The 24,241-nt window shown below is 35.8% G+C and overlaps 2 protein-coding genes across 2 annotated transcripts; one reads left to right on the plus strand and one right to left on the minus strand.

Annotated features, from left to right (window-relative positions):
• Nucleotides 1-1,718: 1,718 nt before the first annotated feature.
• Nucleotides 1,719-2,165, plus strand: LOC136024695 (S-phase kinase-associated protein 1-like). Its single transcript, XM_065700112.1, has one exon. It carries the CDS (start codon nucleotides 1,719-1,721, stop codon nucleotides 2,163-2,165), a length of 447 nt encoding a protein of 148 aa, XP_065556184.1.
• A 2,944-nt stretch (nucleotides 2,166-5,109) lies between these two features.
• Nucleotides 5,110-24,070, minus strand: LOC136024762 (nucleotide exchange factor SIL1-like). The gene is made up of 3 exons (XM_065700213.1): nucleotides 23,866-24,070; nucleotides 11,255-11,448; nucleotides 5,110-6,418 (listed from the first exon to the last, which is right to left on the minus strand). Exons 1-3 carry the CDS (start codon nucleotides 23,984-23,986, stop codon nucleotides 5,432-5,434), a joined length of 1,302 nt encoding a protein of 433 aa, XP_065556285.1. The 5' UTR covers nucleotides 23,987-24,070; the 3' UTR covers nucleotides 5,110-5,431.
• Nucleotides 24,071-24,241: the final 171 nt, after the last annotated feature.

The raw sequence follows: 24,241 nt of genomic DNA on the forward strand, positions 1-24,241 counted from the left end.
AACACGGTCAGGAGCTCTATCAATTCTTCATTGACTTCAAACAAGCTTTCGACTTAATTTGGAGAGAGGGCCTTTGGCATATATTACTGTTTTACGGCGTCCCGTCAAGTATTGTATCACTCATTCGTAACATGTATGAGCTGTTCAGAGCCAAGTACAAACAGCTGAGGGAACTACCGAAGAATTCCAAACTTCTGTTGGTGTTTTGCAAGGATGCATCCTCTCACCTCACATGTTTAATCTCTTCCTCCATCGTGTAATGACGCATGTTGAAGCAACTAGTGGGACAATGATAGGAGGGATCGTAATCGACTAGCTGGCATACGAAGACGACATCGACATACTCACTGGATCCGTTGCTGAAGTCCAAACTAAAGCAGATAACATGGAAGTAGTTACAGGAACCATCAGAATGAAAATCAACGAGGATAAAACGAAAGCCATGCGCGTGTCAATGTTCAATAGCCCATCCCCACCAAAAATAAAGCTTGATAGAGCAGATATAGAATGCTTAGACAGCTTCATATATCTGGTGAGCCAGATCACAAGCGACAATAATCACTCAGTGGAAATCAAAAGACGCCTCACTCTGGGTAGCGCCAGCTTCAAAGCTTTGATGCCAATATGGAAGCAAAATTGAATCTCCGTGAAGCTAAAACTTGCACTAGTATGCTCCATCATCATTCCTATAGCTATGGACGGCTGTAAAACATGGACAGCGAGAGTAGATGACTCCAGGCGACTCGCCGCGTTTGAGACAAAGCTGTTGCGTCGAACCACTGGCATAATATGCGTAGATCGAGTCTCAAATGCTGACCTACTCAAAAGACTGCACTATACCACTATCATCCTGAACAGGGTCCGTGTCCATCTATTCAGGTGGCTTTGCCACGTCCAACACATGTGCAATGACCAACTACCGAAAATTGCCTTCGAAGGTCGCATCCACTGTTCTCGCCCTCCGAAGCACTGGAAGGAGAACTTCTCTGACTGAGACCTCCCTGGTCTTCTCAGAATGGCACAAAACAGAGAGCAGTACATTCGTTCCAGAGACAAATACATTCGTTCGTGAGGAAAGTGGCCCCGAAACAACCACCAAGGCGGGGTGGGACTTAAGTCAGAAATCAGTAAAAACCACCCCGCTTTGCAAAAAAGCAAATCCAAAAAACCAAAACATACAGCCAAAAAAGTAATAATATTAATTTCTTCTCCTCAGTGTCATAGCAAGACTCGGAAACAAATTTTGACAAGAGAAAGAAGTAAATAATTTGTTTTGCAGCCCCCTTGTGACAGCCCAATCCTGAAATATCATTTCGACAGCCTAAAGAAGTTAGGATTTTAAATTTTCCTTCTTGTTATTACGAGATGAAGATTTTTGTCTCCCAGTTGTCTTTTATGGTAGTACGGACAGATTCCCTTGATAAACCTAAATTTAATTAAATACTATTTGGTGGTATGCGTCATTAATAAAATCTAACAAAGACTGCACAAAGTAACTAAAACCTTGTTTGCAAAACGAAAGGGTATTAATAATGAAATAATTAAAAAAAATAAAAAAAGAACTTCATTTTCATATAAAAGATAATCAATGTCATCATAGTTTTATTAGAACCCTATATGACGTAGAAAAACGTTATATTATGACGCTACCTTTCATGACATTATTTATGACGTCTTCATTATTATATAAGGTGTACTAGCACTAAAGAGACTACAAAATGAGTAAGATAATCAAGCTTCAAACATCGGATGGGGAAATATTTGATGTTGATGTCGAGGTAGCAACATGTTCAGGTTTAATTAAAACCATGCTTGAAGTTCTTGGGATGGATGAAAATGACGAAGAAATTGTATCTTTACCAAATGTAAGCTCAGCCATACTTAAAAAAGTTCTCGAGTGGACCAAATACCACAAAGACGATGCTCCACCCCCAGAGGTTGATGAGCCGACGGATAAAAGTAGTCATGAAATTTGTAGTTGGGATTATAACTTTCTTAAAGTCGACCAAGGAACGCTTTTTGAAATAATCTTAGCAGCTAATTATCTCGATATCAAAGGTCTTCTGGTCGTAACTTGCAAAACAGTAGCAAATATGATAAAAGGGAAATCACCTGAGAATATTAGGAAGACCTTTAACATAAAAAATGGTTTTACACCTGCATAGGAAGAGAAGATGCGTAAAGAGAAAGAGCGGTGCGAGGTACCACCGACATCTATAAGTGGTGCGACAGCCGGTCCGAAATATCTACAACTATCAAGTATCTAACTCAAAAAGGAAGCAAGTAAGCCAAGATTTGTCCACTCTAATCGCAAACGTTGACCAACTTCCTGACAAAATCAACGAGCTGAAAACGCAAATAACTATGATGTTATACTCCTTACTGAGGTCTGTCCTAAGAACTCAAGAAACCCGCTCCTAGACTCACGTGTTAATCTTCATGGTTACCAGACTATATCCAATCTATCATCCGGTCATTGCCGCTGTGGAACACTTGCATTAGTCAAATCCTCGTATGTTTTCACCCTATTGAGCATCCCAGTGGATGCCCTTACGCCCAAACTATATTTTTTGATATTTCAGTTCCACAGAGTAAAAACCATCCCACTGTTAGAATCGGCTGTGTGTACAGAAGCCCATCATCACCTTCACACGACCAAACAGATGCAAAGCTAGCTGAGCTCATTCGGAAGATTGCAGACACCAATAAGGGTGACTTATTAATTGCGGGCGACTTCAACCTGCCGACCATCCCCTGGAAAGACCAATTCCCCTAATGTCACCTCTGATACTGTGAATCCAATAAAGATATGATCCATGATGAACCTAAGCCAAATTGTCGACCAACTGACCCATTTCATGAACGGGCATCTTCCGAGCCTCCTAGACCTAATATTTCTTAGAAGACCAGAATCCCTTCTTTATACTAAGTACATGCCCCCCAATCGGGAAAAGTGACCATGTTACCATAGAAATAAAAACAACATTCCTCAAAGTAACTAAAGGATACTTCAAAAGAACCTTCATAGACTATGAGAGGATTAGAATGGATCTCAGCAACATCTCCAGGTATGATGTCCTAATCGGCTCTTTAGAACAACAATGGCAATGCTTCAAAGAATTACTGCTAAATAAAGCTGAACAGTACACTTCGGGCAAGCTCATCCCAAAACCACGAACACCACCAACAATGAAAAAAGACATTAAGAAGGAAATTAACCGAAAAAACAGACAAACGAGGAAGTACAAAAAGCATCCATCCCCAGAAAATATAGAACAATTTTTAAAGAGGAGGAACAAACTTAAAAATTTAACAGGCGATTTATATACGAGCTTCGATTCTAAACTTGCAGACGAAGCTAAGACAAATCTAAAGAAATGTTGGCGATATGTCTCTAGCCAAGACCATAATAGACGAGGCATGTTTTCACCACTGAACTCGATGGTCCTTTACCCTCTTGACCTGTAAAATTCCCAATGGAAAGCATCACTCTATCGCTTACAGAGGTTCTCAGACACTTACAGAAATTAGATATTAACAAATCGCCAGGACCAGATAACTTACATCCCAGGCTATTAAAAGAAACTGCAGCTATCATAGCAGAACCGCTTAGGAGAATTTTCCAGATATCACTTACTTCTAGAGAGCTGCCAGCAGACTGGAAAATAGTCAACATTACACCAGTTTTCAAGAAAGGTAATCGTTCTAAGCCTGAAAACTATCAGCCTATTAGCCTGACCTCCGTTGTCGTCAAAATACTTGAGCGCATAGTCAATAAATTCCATCCTTTAAGCATTTGACAACCAACAAAATCTTGTCTCCCAATTAGAATGGCTTCCAGTCAGGGAAATCAATTGAAACAAACCTCTTGGAATCATACGAGGAAATCACAGACCTAATTGACCACCCAGTTGACCTAATTCTGCTGGACTTTGCTAAGGCCTTTGACAAGGTTCTTCACAGTCGTCTGCACTCCAAAATATCCACTATCGGCATCAATCAGGCTGTTGTAGACTGGCTGATGAATTTTCTTACAAATCGCAAGCAGAAAGTTCGCTCATTTGCTATAGACGGCCAACCAATCCATGACTCAATAACCCAATAGCAAACTACACGATCTACAAGCCTACCACCAAAGTAACAATTATTTTTAGTCATTTATTTACTTTTTATCATGTTACTATATTCAATCCTTACGTTTGTTACCACCAATAATTAGAGCTCTGCTTTCCGTTGAAGTGTAGTATCATTTTTCTGTTGTGATGACTTGAGTCAGTATAACATATGATTGTTTTAATCATGATTTACAATCCTTTCCCCTGGGTCGGGGGGGGGGGGGGTTGTCATCCCAGGAGGTATAGTAAGAGATCTTTCGAACAAAATTACTTCTTATAAATCTAGACCAGTATTGAAGAGGGGGCATTTAAAAAGAGCAAGGGGGGCTGGTTGCCCTCTAAATATTCCTCAGCAAACCATGATAATATCTACTCAATACCATCAGCCGTTCCTCGATAATCTGTTTTTATTGTGTTCAACATCCCTCTCAACCTTTCCTTAAGGTTTCACCTTAGCCCTAGCTTTTATTGAAAACGCAGGATCTCCAATAAAAATCTTACAAGTTAAAAATGGGCTACTTGTATAACTTACAGCCCTTGCTTAGGGGGCTTTGAGAGGATATGTCAACCCTGGAGGTATAGTCATTTGACTTTAGGGCTATCTTGAACGAAATGGCAATCTCAAAACTTTGATCAAATGTTATTGGAAAAAAATGACTGTGGGAGGGCGTTAATTGCCCTCCAATCACTTTTGACTCTCTAAAAGGGACCAGAACTTTAATTTTCAATCAAATGAAATGCATTTGAAGTTTATGCAACCACCTTTTCCCTACGAAATTACTCTAGGGAAAAATAATAAGAATACACTGAACCATTATGGCTCTTTTGATATTGGCAACGCTAGAGGTTTGCCTCTGATACTGAATGTTCTTTTATTGCTTTTAGCATTTAACACTAGAGCAGAGAGTATTAATACTTCAAGATAGCCACATACATAAATAAAAACAATACGACCAGCTAATAAAGCATGTAAGAACAGCATCAGAACAGCAAATAAAGTAAAAAATTTATAAAAAAAAATTATGGAAAACTATAATAAAATATAAACAATTATAGAAAAAAGGGTAAACTCATAGAAACAACAGAAAATTTTCTATCTTGAAAATTTTCATTCAAAAATTTCGGAACGTATTTCAAAAAAAGGTAGGCTGCACAAAACAGCCAAACCAAATTGAGTAATGGTAATGGCTTTAAAAGAAAAGTCCCAAGATTTCACGGCCACATTCTCCCACTCAAAGTCTGTGTAAGTAACTACTACTCATACGGTTCTGTTTGCAAAATGATGTTAGCAAAAATACTATTTATTCAAACAAAGCTTAAAGCTCATCCCTTATTCGTATTTTAGACATTATAACAGAACAAAGAGAGGCTAACTTCTTAAAATAACCAGAATCATCATCATTTGCCAACAAATCATAGCTACGCCGAAACTGTTCAATTACAATTTTTGAATTAGTAAAATGATCTCTACAATTCTGACTGAATAAGCTGATAAAATACAAAGTCTTTTCCACTAGATCATGATCAAATTCACCAGTAGTTATTGATTCTTCATAAACTCTTTTTAAATAAGTATTTGCAATGTCACACCAATTATTTGCTAGAAGTTGACCTTTAATATTTGAAACATTATACTGCCTTAGTTTCTCTGAATACATTTCTACATTGTCTGTTTCATTCTGATTTTGGTAATATTGTAAGTTTTGTTTTGTCAGTTCGGGCTCTAAAACAAGGTCGTAAAGGGATACGATTATTTTCTTCTGTAGCTTAGACAAGATCGGATCTCTTTGGCTGACAATGAGAGCAAATTCTGATAAAGCCCCTGATTCAACCAACTTCTTTTGGGCAATAGGGAACTGCAGACACAAGGCTGATAGTCCATAGAGACATTTGTTTTTCACCTCAACTGTGTCAGTTGCAATCAATCTGACTAATATTTCAATAATGTTTGTTTCATAGGCCATTATTTGAGCTTTTATATTATTTTGCACGCAACTACCAAAAACATAGGCACAGTTTAAACGAATCTCCTCAAATGATGAATTAAGTCCAGGAATGATAATATCTCTCAGTCCACCCATTTTAAGGAAGTTCAGTCCGTTATCAATCTGATGGACGTAGTATTCTAAATCTACTAGAATTTGGACTTTTCTTTTATCATCCTTGGTTTGCATATAGTCTTTATGCAATTCTGTTATTATTTCTGCTTCTGTTTTTACTCCAAAATCCAGTGTATCAAATTCTTTTTTTATCTCCTCATATGATCTTTGTCCTGCTAAATCTTTAGGATCAGATTCGGATTCCTAGAAAAAAGACCAGCAATAAATTAAAAGATTCAAAGTTAGAAAGAAACTAAAAACGAATAAACACAAATTGCCATACCTAACATAACAGGACGAATAAATATCTGAAATGACAATTTCAATGTTAGATTAAGACTCTTATCAAGTGTTACATGTCAAGTGCTGATTATCTTATTGTTATTTTATAAGTCCCATATAACAAGTGATATATATACCAAGTATATATCAATTACTCAAATCCTAATTATAATTTATCTTATTTTATTGTAATATTTTATCTTATTATATTATTTCATCTTCTTCTTTTTTCTTCTTAGATCTCATTATTTTACGATCTTTTCCCTAATACTCTGTGATTTTAAATAATTCTTTATATTCTTACAACTTCAGGAAATTCCACCTTCAATAAAAAACTCCATAAATAGCCCAGTGGCACCAAAAAACACACAAAAAGACCAAAACTACTAAAAAAACAACAGTATAAATCGATAGTGTAGCATTCTGCAGCATCTACAGTATAGCATCTACAGTATAACCTTCAATAAAACACTCCATAAATAGCCTAGTGGCACCAATAAATACACAAAAGGACCAAATCTACTAAAAAGCAACAGTATAAATCGACAGTGTAGCATTCTGCAGCATCTACAGTATAACCTTCAATAAAACACTCCATAAATAGCCTAGTGGCACCAATAAATACACAAAAGGACCAAATCTACTAAAAAAAAAAGTATAAATCGACAGTGTAGCATTCTGCAGCATCTATAGTATAGCATCTACAGTATAACCTTCAATAGAATACTCCATAAATAGCCTAGTGGCACCAATAAATACACAAAAGGACCAAATCTACTAAAAAACAACAGTATAAATCTACAGTATAGCATCAAATAATCTGCTTTTTATAGAAAATCTTTAAATGCAAAATCCACTTGTTCGAATGTTATGTTTTTCCCTAGAGAATAAGCACAGATGACTGTTAATTTGTTTTAAGTTGTTTTTTTTTCAGAAGGGATTATATCAAAACAACGGTCATATATTATCAGCAAAGACTTCATTCAAACATATATGCAAATTTCTGGTGCATTTTCATGAACCACAAGAGATCCCACAACAGTAAATTAGTGATTTCATCCATTTTGTGGTGCAAACCAGTAATTTGCAAAAAAATGTGGTGTAAAACTGAATATGGCAAAAATACTACCAAGTAAGAATTCTGAGGTGGTCCATTTTATCCCTAAAGATTTCCATACTTAATAAACAGTTATTGTAGACAATTATTTTTAAGCTTCAATTCAGGGTTATTATTATCCACAATTGTGTATGAGCACAGTATCCACTGATATAATAATCACCATCTGGTACTGTCTAGGGTTAGTCTGAAGCTGAAATTTAGGAGGCTAACTACCTTCCTCAAAGCTACGACGTTGGTAGACTTCAGGCTGAGAATTTAAGGGATACTTTCCAGGAACAGCTGATATTAAACTGGAGAGTCTAAAATTCGACGAAGTAGAAGAGGGATCAATTAGTTTTAGGAAACTAGTTTGTAAAGCAGTGGATTGTATCTAAGGGAGGAGAGTTAGGAACACAGCTAGGAATATTATTAACAATGCTTTAAGTTTAGCAGAGAAGGGGAGGGGCTTGTATAAAAGACTTGAGAGATAGATCACAAGAAAAATGAGGGAAATATAAAGAAAGTACAGAAGGCATTAAAAATGAATAACAAAGATGTCAAGTGGAGACTATGGATAAAAAAAAGTGCTCAAAATCTGGTTCATCAAGACAGCAAAATAGTGCATTGGCATGTTCAAAAATTAAGGGCACTACCCCCAATTATTATTTTCTGAGTGCATCAAAATTTTAAATTGAAAATTCAGTTTATGTTGATTAGTTCTTTGCAGTCATCCTGGTCATCATGGTTATTTTATTTTTTATTTTCAGGATGCCTTAAAAAATCAACTCCTGTTTTTAGTAATTTATGCAAAAATTAAGCAGTCAGTCTGGAACTGTCCCAGTTAAAGATGGGAACTAACCCACAATTAGTGATAAGAAAAAAGTTAAAGAGAGATGAGCAGAACATTTTGAGAATGTTGTAAACGGAGATAGATCTACAAAAAAAGATATAGAGGAAAATGAAAAAGCTTGTGATACCTTGGATGTGATGGAAAATTTGTTTCGTGAGGATGGATCAGCAACAGTACTAAAATGACTAAAAAATAATAAGGCCCCAGGTGCTGATAATGTGTTTTTTTTTTCAAATATGGTGGTCGTGAGATTAACGATAAATTATTAAAGTTTATGATTATGATTTTCAAAAAGGAGACATACATAGCGACTTAGAAACACTTCAATAAAACCCCTAGTGATAAGAATGAGGGCAGTAATTGTAGAAGCTTTGGCTTGGTTTTTATAGAAAGAAAATTACTTGCTATGATGACACTTTTCAGAGCTAGAGGTGTTGCAGATAAAATTTTAAGAGTAAAACATTGTGGCTTAAGGAAGGGGAGAAGATCCGTCAACGAAATTTATATCTTAGATTAACAATTGAGAAGTGCCTGAGTCATCAGACCCCTTAATCTTCGATTTTATGGATTATGAGACAGCATTTGATTCAGCCAATAGAAAAGCTTTAGGGAAGGTCTTATCCTTGTATGGTATATCAGATAAATACATTCAAGTATTTAGTGCTATATAAAAGAATAGTATTGCTGCAGTTAAGGTAGGAAATGAGGCTTGTAGCTGCGTCCATTTCTGAATTAGGAGTTAAGCAGGGTTGCATTCTACCCCCATGCATATGGATCATTTTGATAGACTGTGTCCTAGGGAGCACATCAAAGGCTATTGAGAGTATGGAATTAAATGGGAAAATAAAGCTCTCTAGACTTAGATTATTCTAATAATTTGAGTGTCCTAGAGGAAAATGTTAGCAAAGTAAATGATATTTAGGATGTTTTGAGAGTTGAGTGCGCAAGAATATGTTAGAAACAATTTTAAGAAGAAAGTTTCCAAGACGAGGATAAACTAAGGTGAAGAGGTGATGTTAGGCAATTAGAATATTGATCAAGTGATAATCAATGGTGGTTTTTACCTCTTTTGCACCCAGGGCAAAGTCTTGATTAGCTCCCCCCCCCCTGTCTCCCAGAAATATTAGGCTAAATTTAAACAAAACTTTCAAATTTATAACGAAACTTCCACTTAATAACAAAATTTTTATTTCTAAACAAAGTTTTTCATTTATTTAAATCTAGTTTTTTTACTTTATATAGAAAAAGATATGAGAAAAACGTAAATTATGAACTCAATTGGTTTATACTTACTGCCAACTGTGTCCTTTATTTTATCTTAATAAAAATCAAATTTCAAAAATTGAGAAACAATTATAAATATTGGATTATTTATTTGAAATTTTGCGCCCCTAGGATTTATGTACCTGCGGCAAGTGCCCCCTCCGCCACCCCTCCCTAAAAAACAACTCTCTGAGTAATGCAGTAGAGATGTCAAAAATAGAAAAGCCAAGGCCCGAGGTGTTTTTTTCATGCTGAAAAGGGTTTGGAAGAATAGGAAGATAAGTCTTGAACCAAGATTCAAATATTGAAAGCTATATTGATGAAAGTGGTCAAGTATGGTTCTGAAACGTAGGCGCTCCAAAAGATGGAGGAAGAATTGTAAGATGCTTTCCAGAGGAATTGTACACAGATTGTTTTGGGTACCCATCTGACTGACCACATTTCTAACAGCAAGCTATACAAAAATGCAGTTCTATCCTGCTTTTTAAAACTGTGACAAGAGAAAGGTTGAGGAGGTTAGGTCGCGTATTGCAGGTGAAGAATGACAGATTGTCCTTTTCAGCCAACCATCTAGGGCCAAACGAAAAGCAGGTCATCCCCACATTGAGTAAAAGGAGGTGGTAAGACAAGATTTAAGGGAAATTGGAAATTCTTGGAAGGGTTTGAAGAGGGATGCTTTGAACAAATTGGAAAGGAGGACAAATATACATAACTGTGTTAGCCTAAGGGGGCTTGGTGCTGCAGTGAGTTAAAAGTAGTGGCAGTTGTAGTGTATAGTTGAGCACCATCTATTAGTGGTGATGTCAGTGGATGTTAATGTGGGTGGGCTGGGGTAACAGGCCAAAATTTTTAACTTTCAGGGGTAGAACCTACAAAGAAATATGGGGTAGTGGTAGGTTTACTCCATAGCGTCTTTAAATCTTATTACAATCATTTGCTTGCCTCCATAGGAGGAGGGAATGATGAAGGAAAATCTCGTAAACAACATTTATACCAAAAACTTCCCAAGGAAAAAATCAGAAACTAAGACCATAAAATTTCTTTTTTTCAGAATCATTCACCCTTTAAGAAATGCACTATTTTTTGAACAATATGTAATTTTCAGATCACATCACCATTACACGGTGTTTTGCAGGAGGGGAGGGGGGTTGTATTTTATGGGAAGTTTTAATAATTATTGCTTCCCAATAATTTCACTTGGGACACAAATCATATTTACAAACTATTTACTCTTTTCAATACAGAGGAATGCCTGTATTGATGTGTTTGTCTCTGCATTTGTAAAAATGAAGCTACTTCTCCTCTCCCTAAAACTTAAAACAAAAATAAATAGCATACATAAAAAGGAATATAAAAGAAATGGTATGATTTAGTTTTAAAAGAAACTCCTTTTTTAATAGAGCTTTAAAAAACATCAAACATTTATTTACATGCATTATTTTCACGTTTTTACAAGTCGGACAAAAAATTTCGGGGGGGGGGGCGTCTGAGCCTTCCCTGGATACGGCTTTGGGTCAAATAGATACCAATAATGTAAGTTACTTACAGATCTGTCATCATTCTTTAATGCTGCTAGAATTTGTTTAAGTTCTTCCTTATCTAATGCTGGCTTATCTTCATTTGCTTGATCAAGTACCAGGACAGCTGAACTATCAGAATTTGTTTCATCAATTTGCTTGGCTTCAACAGTCCCCTTTTCTAAATTCATTCGTACATGTAGCCCTTTTTGGATTTGCTGACCTGGAAAAGAATTAATGAGTAAATTCTTCTCAAAACCAAAAACCATCAATGCAGATCAATTGAAAATTCAAGAAAAGAAAAATCAATGTAAATACTAGATAGTGTTTATGACAAAGAAAGCCACGTAGAGTACAATAGTTAATTCAATACATTAGCTTTAAGCTAATGTTAGTATGACAATATTAAACAAAATTAAAGTAAAGAGCTACAATAAAACAACAAAAATGATAATCTGAAGCAGGAATTGCTACTTCAAAATAACATATGTATACATGAAGAAATGTCATGCAGTTGATAATACAACCAATAATGAAATTAATCTGTAGTAAAGTCGAAATTCATGACTAGATATTGAAAAATTCCTTTTATGGTACTTTTAAAAATAACCTTTTTTGGTGTTTTCACCAAAAAAATTGCCATCACCTACATTTTGAAAAAAATCCTGCCCCGCCCACTTTTTCATAAATTAGTGTCACTGATACTAAAATCAATATGCTAGAGAAGTTGATATTGATAGTATTTCATAAAAATTCTGGGAAAATTAATTTGATCTTTCAGAGAAAATTCATCAACACCAAGTAAAACCAAGACCTAATTATTAAAGTATAAATAAAAATAGTACATTGTGCCAAATTTAGTAAATAGTAAAAGTCCATAATAGTGGATGTTAAATAAGCAAAAAAAAACACAACAGGACATAATAGTTCAAATCTTGACTTTAAAAAATCATTAAAAAGTACACTTTTAGGACAAAAAAATAATACTGTCAAGAAGTACTATTATAAAGTTATAGTTTCACCAAAACTAGTGAGAAAGTATAAACTCAATCAAAAAGTACTAAAATATACTACCTATGACAACCCTAGGCCAGAGCCATGAAAACTATTACAGTGGACTAGGATATTTAGAACCAAATTATAATTAATCCTTATTTAATGTTTTGAAGGTAATAATGAATTGTTGGTTTGATCTACTGAATGCAGGCATAATGATTGAACTACCTGAAAACCAGCAATACATTACCACCTTCAATGACATGCCACTAAAATTGCATCTACCAAAAATAATAAAAATAATCAGTATTAGTGCGAAAATTATGGAAATGTAACCGAGTGATTGGTCAATTATTGTAACAGGTCAGTATTTAAATCTTTTAAAAAGCGCAGCAGATACAAATTAGGTTGCATTTCTGGTCACTGTTAGAACAGTTGGATTCATGCAATGGGTGACAAGTGAAGGAAATGGCCACCTAACTGCCTAACTCCTGGCCTTATTAGCCCACTGGTGGCCTAATTGGCCACCTAAGTCCTATCTCCTTGGCCTTCTGTACATTTGTGATACTATATCAAAGCTTAGGCTTTGAATTTTGCTTAAGTACATTTACAGCTCAAAAGCAATGCTTAAAGGGTTAGATAAGAGATAAGATAATATTTATTTTCAAAAGACTATCACAAGCTCTATGGAGCCGAATTCGCTTTATATGTCAGTAAAAGTTAAGGGGGAAAAAAATTCAAATCAGTACATTAAGTCAAATACTTGAAATTAAAAAGAAATTAAAAAGGTAAAAACATCAAAGATAAAGGGCAAATCAGTAAACTTGACAATTAATTTACAAAACATTACAATAAACCAAAAATAAAAACGGCAATAGAGGAAAAGGGGAATTTGGCAAGTACATAATCGCAAATTATTATTAAGGTGTTCCAGAATAAAGGGGAAAAAACTTTTACGAAACCTCTCTATAGCAGCATGGATTGGAGAGTAAGTTCGGATTGCTAAGGAGGCTGACCGGGGGAGTCGGAGTCTAATGGGATTGTGAAAATCAGGGAGTAAGTCCTCAGTACGGGGATTGGAAATGACTGATTTAGCAAAAAGCAGGCAAATTTTTTCCCTCCTTTCTTTTAAGGTGGTAATGTGTGCAGCTTTAAGGAGGAAGGAGTATGGAATTTTGCCTTCTTTGTAAATGATCCTGAGCAAACGCTTTTGGACCAACTCAATTTTGTCGCTAAGTTCACTTGAAAGTTGCAAATGCCAGACTGGACATGCATATTCCAATAACGGCCTGATAAAGGATAAGTAAACACGGAGGGAATGTATCTTAGGACAATTAAATTTGTTTAGCAGCTTAAACATGGATAGTAAAACATTTGCTTGTTTAACAATGTTGGAAACATGTGTGTCCCACTTAAGATCAATAGAAATTGTGACACCAAGGAGCTTAACATGTTTCACTAGCATTTCAGGTGGGATTGGGTCACAAAAAACAGGAGTAGATTTCAAGAAGTTGATCGTCATTAACTGTGATTTAGTGGGATTTACTGTCATATTTAGATTCTTAGATTCATCCGAACATTGGGTTAGGATTTCAATGGGGTCACTTTTAATATTCCTATGACATACTTCAAGGATTGACAAGTCATCCATATATCTCCATCTTTGGGGGAATTCCTTGCCAATTTTGTTAATCATGACAAGAAATAAGAGTGAACCCAATAAGGTTCCTTGAGGTATTCCACAGTATCTAGGGAGGGGGTTAGAGTAAGTATTTTTGTATTTTACAACTTGTGATCTGTTTGAAAGGAATGATATAACAATATTTACTAATAGTGGGTCAATTTCAAAGTTATCCTGTAGTAAACGAATTAGGATATTGTGGTCAACTAAGTCAAACGCTTTTTGGAAATCGACTAAAACCAGGTTTAGCCAAACATTTGGTTTCTCTAGTTCACTTAGGATGGTGTGAACCAAGTGTACAAGGTAATGGGTGGTGGTTTTTCTTAAATTACCAAACTGTTGGATGTCAATGCGTGGTATAATTTTAATTTTAAGCCAGTCACAAAGGAACCCTTCGTAAAGCTTAGAAAAAACTGTAGTGAGTGTAATAGGACGCATGTTGGTTATAGTCAGACTGGAAGATTTCTTCGGGATGGGTGTTATAAAACCTAGTTTTCAGCAACTTGGGAATTTACCAGATTTTGTGATTTGGTTTGAAATACACTCCATCCTACTAACAACAACGACCTGCAACACCTTCACGCCTCAATACAGCCAGAGTGGGAAGACATCATTGCAGCCGCAAGTTTCAGAGATGACTGGAGACTCTTCTTGGACGCCCTGGGTGCCTCTGAAGGCACAGGAGGATCTAAGGTCTAAGGTAAGGTAATTTGGTTAAAAATATCAGATAAAGGTCCAGCAATTGTGTCTGAAAAGGCTTTAATCAAGTCTATTGGGATGTCTAATGGGCAAGTACTTGATTTTTTGAGCTTTTTGATTTTATTTATATAATCAGAGGGAGAAATTTGGGAGAAAGAGGTGGAGGGAGGAATAGTTTGACCTGAGCCAGTGAAAAGGGGGAAACTTCGTACTATGGATGAAAGATGCAGGTTCAAATCGTTGGCTATCTTATAAGGGGGCTCAGGGAGATGAAAATTAACTTCAACAGGGTTTTTCTGCAAATCTCTTTAATTTTCCTACACCACTGTTTGGGCTTGTTAGAATACAGATCCTTAACTTTACTATTGTAATACTCTGAAGCTGCCTTTCTCAATTTTCTCTTCAGGAACTTTCTTAAAATAGCGACGAAGACCACACTGCCTTTCCATAACAAACAAATACAACGTAGAGACAATAGTACAGAAATATCTACAGAAATAATTTCCACTGTCTTGAAATTTTCCCTATTGTCTCTACGTTGTATTTGTTTGTTAGGAACTTTCTTAAAGTATAAGCCTGTGTGATATATCCTTGCTTGAACAAATTGATTTTTTTCCTTATTAGTTTTTTAAGTCACAGTAATGTAAGGTTTACTGGTAGAGCATATTTCAATTTTTTTTCACTGGAAAATGGGCTTCATAATTACTCCTCAATAAATTTTGGAAGGACAAAGCCTTGAAGTCAACATCATTTGTTTGGTACACAGGGGACCAATTTTCACTAGTGATCTAAGAGCTAAAATTGTAGAGTCCTGGGTCAATTAGAGGTCTAAAGACGGTTTCTGTAATAGTAAAGGAATGTTTAACTGTAGCTAGTGGAGATAGGAGTAGGCTAAAGTGGTAACTACCTCCAAGAGGGGGAGAATGGTGATGGGTCTGTAGAAATTTGACATATTGGTGAATATTAAATCAAGAGTAGAATTGCCTTTGGTAGTAGGGACTTTTACAATTTGTTTTAGACTATAAGTATTACACGTAGATTCAAGTTTTAATTCTTTTGCATCACCTAAGAGGAAAATTCCAGCATTTGGGTATTTAGATAGTAGATAGTCAGCACTGCCATACAATTTTTCGATTTTGTCAGCTGCTCTCTGCCCAGGAGAGTAGTAAAAACCACACAGGACAATCAAATTGAAAGGATGTGGTAAGACCTTAGGTTGAACACAAACCCATGAAATTTCATCAAAGGGAGTTAAACAAGGATCTAATATTTCTCAAGGATAAAAATCATTACGGACAAAGAAAATAATTCCACTCCCTTTCTTACCCAGAGGGTGGGTTTTGGGTCTGAGTTTAATAAACTGGGAGAAATTATTCATTTTTAACATGTGTGAATTTTGAGCGTGTACTTCAGTGATAGCAATTATGTCTGATCTATATATTTTAGAAAATAAGTAATTCATTAAGTTTTTCAAAGTTAAGACTTTCAGTGTTGCTTAACAAATGTGTGGGAAATTTAAAACGACCTGCAAAGGTACCATTTTTACACTTAACTTTATTTGAATTACAAATGGGTACAGGGGGTGTGGAGAGATTTGTAGTGGGGGCCAGATTAATGTAGTCAGAACAAGGTATTGAGGGAGCACATTTAACTTTTTTGGGATAACTATTAGAGTCAACATTGATAGATTAATTATTAGAGTAAGAGAAGGATTTGCCTTGGGGATTTGGAGGTGGGGGGACAGGCAATGATATGGATGAAAAGCGAGGAGAACAATTAGGATTTATCACAAGACAATTATTGAATGCAAAAGTCTCAGACCTGAGTCACGTTGACAGGGTAAGCACAAGGGATAAAACAAATGGGCTGGAGGTGGGGTTCTGTAAGGTGCTGGGAAAGGGGGGCTGTTTGGGAATAGTGATTCATGTCTGTCAAGAAATTGCTGGTTTATGGCAGAGTAGGGAGGGTATAGGACAGCACACTGTGAGAGGGATGAAATGGGACTTCTGTGTGCAGGGAGGGGGAGGAGGTAACAAAGAATAAGGGAGAAGAGTTTGTGATTGGGAAGGGTTTGCCAATTTTTGAGCTGTGCTTGATGAACTTTGATGAGAGATTTTTGCTTGGGTGCAGTGCACTAAAAAAGGACAGTGGAAGGGAGATGAGTGGCTCTTACAATTTTTATCTTTGGACAGGGACACTGGAACAGGGCCCCAGGGAGGAAAATCAACATAAGCTACTGGTGGTGCATGGGCAAAACTGCAATATTGTTATTACAAGCTACAACTGGGCAAAGCTTCACATGGTCAAAACTGCATTTAATGGAACCATAACTACCAGAAATAAAATTACAACATATATGTAAAAATTTGCACTGCTTACTAAATTTACAACAATTATGATTAAAATGTTTGTATACCACATTGTTTTTGTTGGAGCTTTTTTGCTGGAACTTGGTTGACACACTTGGTTGAAAAGCACTGAGCCCTTTTTTTTAGTGTAATTTGCCTTAACTATATTTTTGAAAACACTTTTTTGCTGGAGCTTGGTTGAAGAAAAAATTGTTAAAATACACAATTGTCTCCTAATTGGCAAGAACCTGCCAAGATTATATTAGCACATTTTCGTTTATTAGCAGAAGAGACAGTCGTATTATGCTGGCTATTCACCTTGTTAATGCCCATACGTTTTTGGGCATCTGTAATGCGGTATCAAGTACTAGCCTTGTTAAAAACAGCTGGTTCTTCAGTCAATAGAGGAAACTGGCTGAGCAGAGTGTCTGGATAATGTTTAGGGCTGCTGAGATCACTTAGCATGCTAAGAGTCCTTCTTCTTTCAACAGGGGTACGGGGTGTCCGAGAAGTTCCACATGGGGGGATAGAAAGCACTGGAGAATAAGTACAATTTACCTTAGACTTAGTAGAGCAATCTAGGCACATCCAGGAGTTATTCCAACTAGTGATCTCTATCCTAGCACACTTTTCAGCCCCTGCATGGAACCAAGAACTGCAATTAACATATTTGACTGTGTTCAAAGTAACCTGTAATCTGCATTCAGGACAAAATTGTTTTGATTTTGCCTTTTAGTCTTCCAACACAGGTTTAAGCCTTACTTAATTGAAATGTCTTAATATGTCTTAACAGGTCAGAGACTGAAGAGATTTTCACCTGTTATCAAATAATTGATAAAACTTTTACTTGTATTTTTCAAAGAAACATTGTACCTAAATGGTTAAGCTGATTAATACTAATTTTCTAAAGACAACTCTTTTTTTCACACTGATGTGATACTTTAGGTAAAATAATGGGCCTTGTTCCCCCATAAATTCTAATATGTTTTACTTCTATACCAAAGTATGAAAAGCAATACAAAGCTTTCCACAATAATTGAGAAGCTTTAGGCATGTCTAAGTCTCTAGAGGGTTACTGAAGACAGTTTGGGTCTTAGCCAAACATTTACACCATGAATAGACAATAGTTGACAAAGAGAAAGCAGTAAAACCGCAACTACACATCTAACAAGATCAGTGGCAATATTGGTAACCTATCAATCAGTTTAGACAATCAAACTTAACAACTGGTTTCCAGGTGCTTCTTCAAATGCCTAGAAAGAAGCTTTTACTGGTGGCATAGAAACATATGTAACATAAACTTTGGAGCATAACATAAACATAAACATAACATAAACATATGTAACCTAAACTTTAGAAATTAAATGTTGGTACTATAGATATCAAAGATGTAAATTTTTAAATTGCCAAATGCACAAACTTAGGGAAATCAAATAGCTCTTTAATAGTAGAACTATACATTGAACAATCTACATTTACAGTTAAACCATGTTTTTTACAGGTCAGAATACTACCACTGGTAAATGTCAATTTGAATAAATATTAGAAAACCCCTATATAGCTAAGGGCTATGTCTATGCACCAGGGCAGGGGCCACTGTTATTCAACTGTAATAGTAGCAATCATTATACTTGGAAAGAGTGTTGAATGGCATATTTTGCTATAAAATTATTTACATCTCAAAAAGTTTACCCATTGAAGACTATAAGCTTAGCACTAAGGGGCACAGTCTTCTTCTTGGCCCTTTCTGGACTAGAGAGTTGGAGCATTCAATTTTCCTATCCAACACTATTTACATGTATAATGAATTAATGATTTCTTTCATGACAATTCTATCCTAGTTTCTCCTCTCCTAATAAGGAGAGATATAGCATAAGGCTAAATACCAAACTTTGTGGTTTCTGTTGGTTTATATTACTTTTGGTACTTATTTCCTATCAACAGTTAGTTCATAATATGAAATATTTCTAAGAAACAGCAAAGTTCTCTACAGTACTTAGGGCTATATCTGGCCTGAATAGGGGGTCAAGGACACAATCCTTGCAGTAGCAACTTGTTCTGTAATTTTAAAATAATTTTTGTTTTCTCAATTAATTATGACCCCCCCAACCCCTCTAAGGGGCTAGAAATAGTCATAGGCAATATGCAAAATTTGTTGATTTTATAGGTTTGTCATTATTTTAACCAAAAAATCCTCTCTAAAACACCCTTCCTGGTCTCTTTGCACAGCCCTTGCATTCTGGTACTAGAGGACATTCATTGAAGCTCTCTATGCAGCGTTCCACGAGTAGACATAGAAGCCACTACTTCAGCCAAAGAATCATCAATATGTGGAACCAGCTCTCTGAAGAAACAGTTTCTGCTACTTCAACTGACATGTTCAAGTCCCGCCTTGATAGGGAATGGCTCTGCCAGGAGTTCCTTTACAATTGGGAAGCTGCAGAGTCTAATCTGACAGCCACAATCTACACCAAACGAATTCTTTTTTTCATGGAGCATCACAAGGATGGATAATCCTTATATCACTCCAAGTTGTGATTTAAGGTAAATTTAAGGTCAGCATCTAAGATGTTAAATATAGAATACCCACAGCTCAGGATATTTTTTCATTGTTAAAAAAGGTTTGGAAGAATAGGAAGATAAGTATGCAATTGATACCTATTTCTTATCAACAGTTGGTTCCACTTTGGCAACTTTTGTATATAACCTACTTGTTGTCAAGTTTGATACCTTTTTCTTAACAACAGTTGGCTCCACTCTGGCACAGTTGGCAAATTTTCTATATAACCTAAGGCTATAACTAATATCATTAGGAGGGGCTGGGATGTTATTGCAATAGGAGTAATTGTTATTGTTGGAACAGCTACTAGATCAATCCCATGGTATATTTCCTTTTTTTCATATCTGACCTACACTTGGCATTACCATAATGAATCCTTACATGAGGAAGAGATGACTGATAAACATCAGCTAAAACAACACGATTCTTCCTGTATAATATGCAGAATGTTTCTATTAATGAGGCTGTCATATTTCTTTCTAGTCCACTTATTAAATAATTTCAAACAATACTTGGTAGGCTAAATTAATATAAGAGCAAAATCTTCCTGGTCTAAAGTTATCCCTGAGTATGGTTGAGCATGTAATTTAGCCTACCAAATATTATTTGAAACTTTTTAATAAGTGGATTGGAAAGAAATAGGCCTATGGTAAAATTCTAGTTTAGCCATTTATAACTATCTTGGAAACAGGTTGGGTTAGGAAGATGAAACTTTCAGCAATGAATCCAGGCCAAAAATACACTCTGAGAAGCTATTGTTTAGCTTCCCTATTAACCCTCTTCTGATTTCTAAATCTAAGAAAATTGTCTACTTAAGGGTCTACACAAATTGAAATATTGACAAAACAACATTTTAACTTAATTTTCAGTTATTAGTTCTTTTTCTTTACTTTTAGTTCTGTAAATGGAATTCCTGTTATTTAAGCAGAATTTTAAGCAATATCAACAGTTTTTTTTTGTCTAAATTTGTGAAATGTAGGCTATTTGCAGATCTAAGAAACCTTGTAAATTGGGACTGAATAAAGTTGTGAAGCTGAAAGCAGATTTATTGTAGCCTACTTCATTTAAGCAGAAGATCTGTTTGGCAAGGTTTCACCTTAATAACACAAAGATTTTTAAAGGTCACCAAAGATCACTGCTCTTTAGAGGGAAAAAAAGGGAGCTAGGTAATAGAAAATACCCTCCTGGGATGTACTTTAGTCTTTAGGCCCATCCCTGAAAGTTTCATTTTCTTAACCTAACCCTTTTTGGTAAATGTTTAGTTTCACTACAAGCTGTCCAAACTGGAAACTATGCTGCTTTCCAGTTTAGAGCACTTGGAAATGCTAAATCTAGAAGTGCATCTATTTCTGGTTGACCCCTCCTCTTCCATGGGGCAAACTAAGAATGCATAAAGTGGGCAGGGTTTTGCAGCCAAGGGAAATGTTGGGGCTGTACAATATGAGTGAAATTATATTTTAAATACTATTTCCAATCATCACTGGTAATTTCTGTATAGTAGGAAGTTGAAAGATAATTAAAAAACTTAGGCATCCATTAATGCTACTTATCCACTTCCACTTTCAAGTAGAAACTAGTGAACCAGTGGATCAGAGCAATTTGTTAAATATGTTTTGTGTAGTGTTGATTTGAAGAAATTCCTTCTGAAGCAATGGAGATTATACAGTTTTCAGTTCAAGATTAAATTTGTTTTAAAAGATTCTTTGGCTATGGGAAGGCCTTGGTGAAACAAATTTGGTTGAATAGTAATTCTCACAAGTGAATATTACCTATAAAGCAAAGCAAATCAGTTCATGAGCCTTGCAGGCAGCAGGGCAAGGTCTGAATTCTGATTGGTTGAATGGATAGTTCCTATTCATGACCTACTTTTTGTTTGCTCTTTCTTGCTTTAGGCCAAATAATTATTCAATAAATATAGAATAGAGACCTCACCCACTGCCTGCATGGCTAATAGACTAATTTGCTTTGCTCTATAGGTAATGTTCACTTGCAAGAAGCACTATTCAACTATATGTGTTTCACCCAGGCCTTCCCATAGCCATAAGAATCTTTTTAAAAGAAATTTAATCTTGAACTGAAAAGCTGTATAATCCCCATTGCATCAGAAGGCATTTCTTCAAACCAATGGAGCATAAACATATTTAACTAATCAGTCTGATTCACTGGCTAGTTTCAAGTCAAAAGTGAAAGTGGATAATTAGCATTAATGGATGTGTAAGTTTTTCATTATCTTTCAACTGGACTGGAATCAATGACTGGAAATACAATTTAAAATACAATTTTGGAAAAAATTTTAGTTGATTGACTTCTTGCTATATCAGAAAGGGGTTAGGTTAGGAAAATGCAACTTTCAGGGATGGCTCTACAGCCCAAAGTATGTCCCAGGAAGGTATTTTGAAGTATCTACCTCCACCCCTTCTCCCTCTAGAGGGAGAAGGGGTGGTTCTCACTTTTAGTTTGTTGAAGAGGGATTTTAGAAAGCTAAAGAATGGATATGCTTCTAGAATTAGCATTCTGTCAGGATTAGTGCTCTAAACTGGAAACTATGCTACAAAGCAGCATAGTTTCTAGTTTAGACAGCTTGTGACAAAACTAAACAATTACCCCCTTTTCCAAGATAGCAAAAAGCTGCCAAGCTAGATTTTACCAGAAATATGATAGTTTCATTCATAGGAACATTATGCATATTCTACAGGAAGAATTTCATTACTTTAGTGTTAGTTTTTCAGGCTATATATTTTTTTGGGGTCATATGTGGGACCATCAGGGGGGATATATGCATCTGCAAAGGCATTTATAATCACCTAGTAGTGTCTAGGGTTAACTTGAGGCTAAAATTTTGGAAGGATGGTAAAATTATAGTTAGTTGACTTTTTGCTATCTCAGAAAGGATTTAGGTTAGGAAAATAAAACTTTCAGGGATGAATCTACAGACTAAAGTATGTCATGCAAAGGTATTTTGAAGCACCTACCTCCACTTCTTCTCCCTCTAGAGGGCCCTGACCTTTGATGACTTATAAAAATATGTGCATTATAAAAGTGAAACCTTGCAAAATAGATCTTCTGCTTGAGTGAACTACAACAAAATTGTTTTCAGCTTCACAACTTTGCTCAATCCCAATTTATAAGGTTTTAAAGATATGCAAATACATTTCCTAGATTTTGAAAGAAAAACATTGATATGGCTCAGAATTCTACTCAAATAACAAATAACATTTTAAGGCAGAGAAAGAGCAATTGGTAATTGAAAATTAAGGTAAAATGTTGTGTTGTCAAAATTTCAATAGGTATAGACCTGTCATGTAGGCAAATTTCAGGACCCTCTAGAGGGAGAGGGAGTGGAGGTAGGTACTTCAAAATTCCTTCCCAGGACCTAGCCTACTTGAGCCTGTGGACCCATCCCTGAAAGTTTCATTTTCCTAACCTAAACCCTTTCCAAGATAGCAAGAAGTCAATTAACTAGAATTTTACATGGTAAAATTCTAGTTAATTGACTTCTTGTTATCTCGGAAAGGGTTTAGGTTAGGGAAATGAAACTTTCAGAGATGGGTCTACAGGCTAAAGTATGTCCTGGGAAGGTATTTTAAAGTACCCACCTCCACTCCTTCTCCCTCTAGAATGCCCTGAAATTTGCCTACATGACAGGTCTATGCCTATTGAAATTTTGACAAAACAACATTTTACCTTAATTTTTGGTTAGGCCTACTAGTTGCTTTTTCTCTGCCTTTAGTTCTGAAAAATGCAATTTCTGTTATTTGAGCAGAATTTTGAGCCATATCAATGTTTTTTTTTAATTTAGGAAATGTATTTGCATATCTTTAAAACTTTATAAAATGGAATTGAGGAAAGTTATGAAGCTGAAAACAATTTTAATGTACTTCAATTAAGCAGAAGATCTATTTTGCAAGATATCACTTTTATAACACACATATTTTTAAAGGTCATCAAAGGTCAGGGCCCTCTAGAGGGAGAAGGAGTGGAGGTAGTTGCTTCAAAATACCTTAATGGGACATACTTTAGTCTGTAGATTCATCTCTGAAAATTTCATTTTCCTAACCTAAACCCTTTCTGAGATAGCAAGAAGTCAATTAACTAGAATCTTACCTTTTACATGGAAGGATAACAACCTACCACAAAGCTATGATGTTATTGGGCTTATGGAAGAGAATTTGAGACAAATTTTTGAGGAGCTATATAGGCTGTTTTCTAAGCTAGAAAATTGAAAATAGTGTCAATTTTTTTCTTTTAACTTGCTACATGAGTGTTTATTTGTTTTAATTTTACTAGCCTAGCTATCCCTTTCAAAAGGAAAATGGAGTCTATCAGACAGGGTGCACTAACACTACAGCCTATTACCTGGTTGAACAGTTTGCCATTCTTTAGTTGGAACAAAATCTTTTTCTTTTGGATTTCCAACTTTTACTTGAACAGCATTGGCTGAAACTAATAAAATAAATAATGAACAAATGCATTCCATAGCTTTCCTTTACTTCTTCTTTTGATACTGATACTATTTGCATCCTACTGTCAACAATCTTACGACCACAGTCATTCCAAAAGTGCTAAAATTATCCCGACTTGCTACACAGCGATTTTTCCCCTTACCCTTAGTTCACACTGCTGCGTCAATCCCGACACGATTTTTTGCCTGTCGGAAGAGACGTACGACAGAATCGGATGGAGTGTTCACACTGAAACGCAGACTTCTACGTCGCTGCGACAAGCTCTATTC

Source organism: Artemia franciscana, chromosome 3, assembly GCF_032884065.1.
Source record: "Artemia franciscana chromosome 3, ASM3288406v1, whole genome shotgun sequence".
Lineage (NCBI taxonomy): Eukaryota > Metazoa > Arthropoda > Branchiopoda > Anostraca > Artemiidae > Artemia > Artemia franciscana.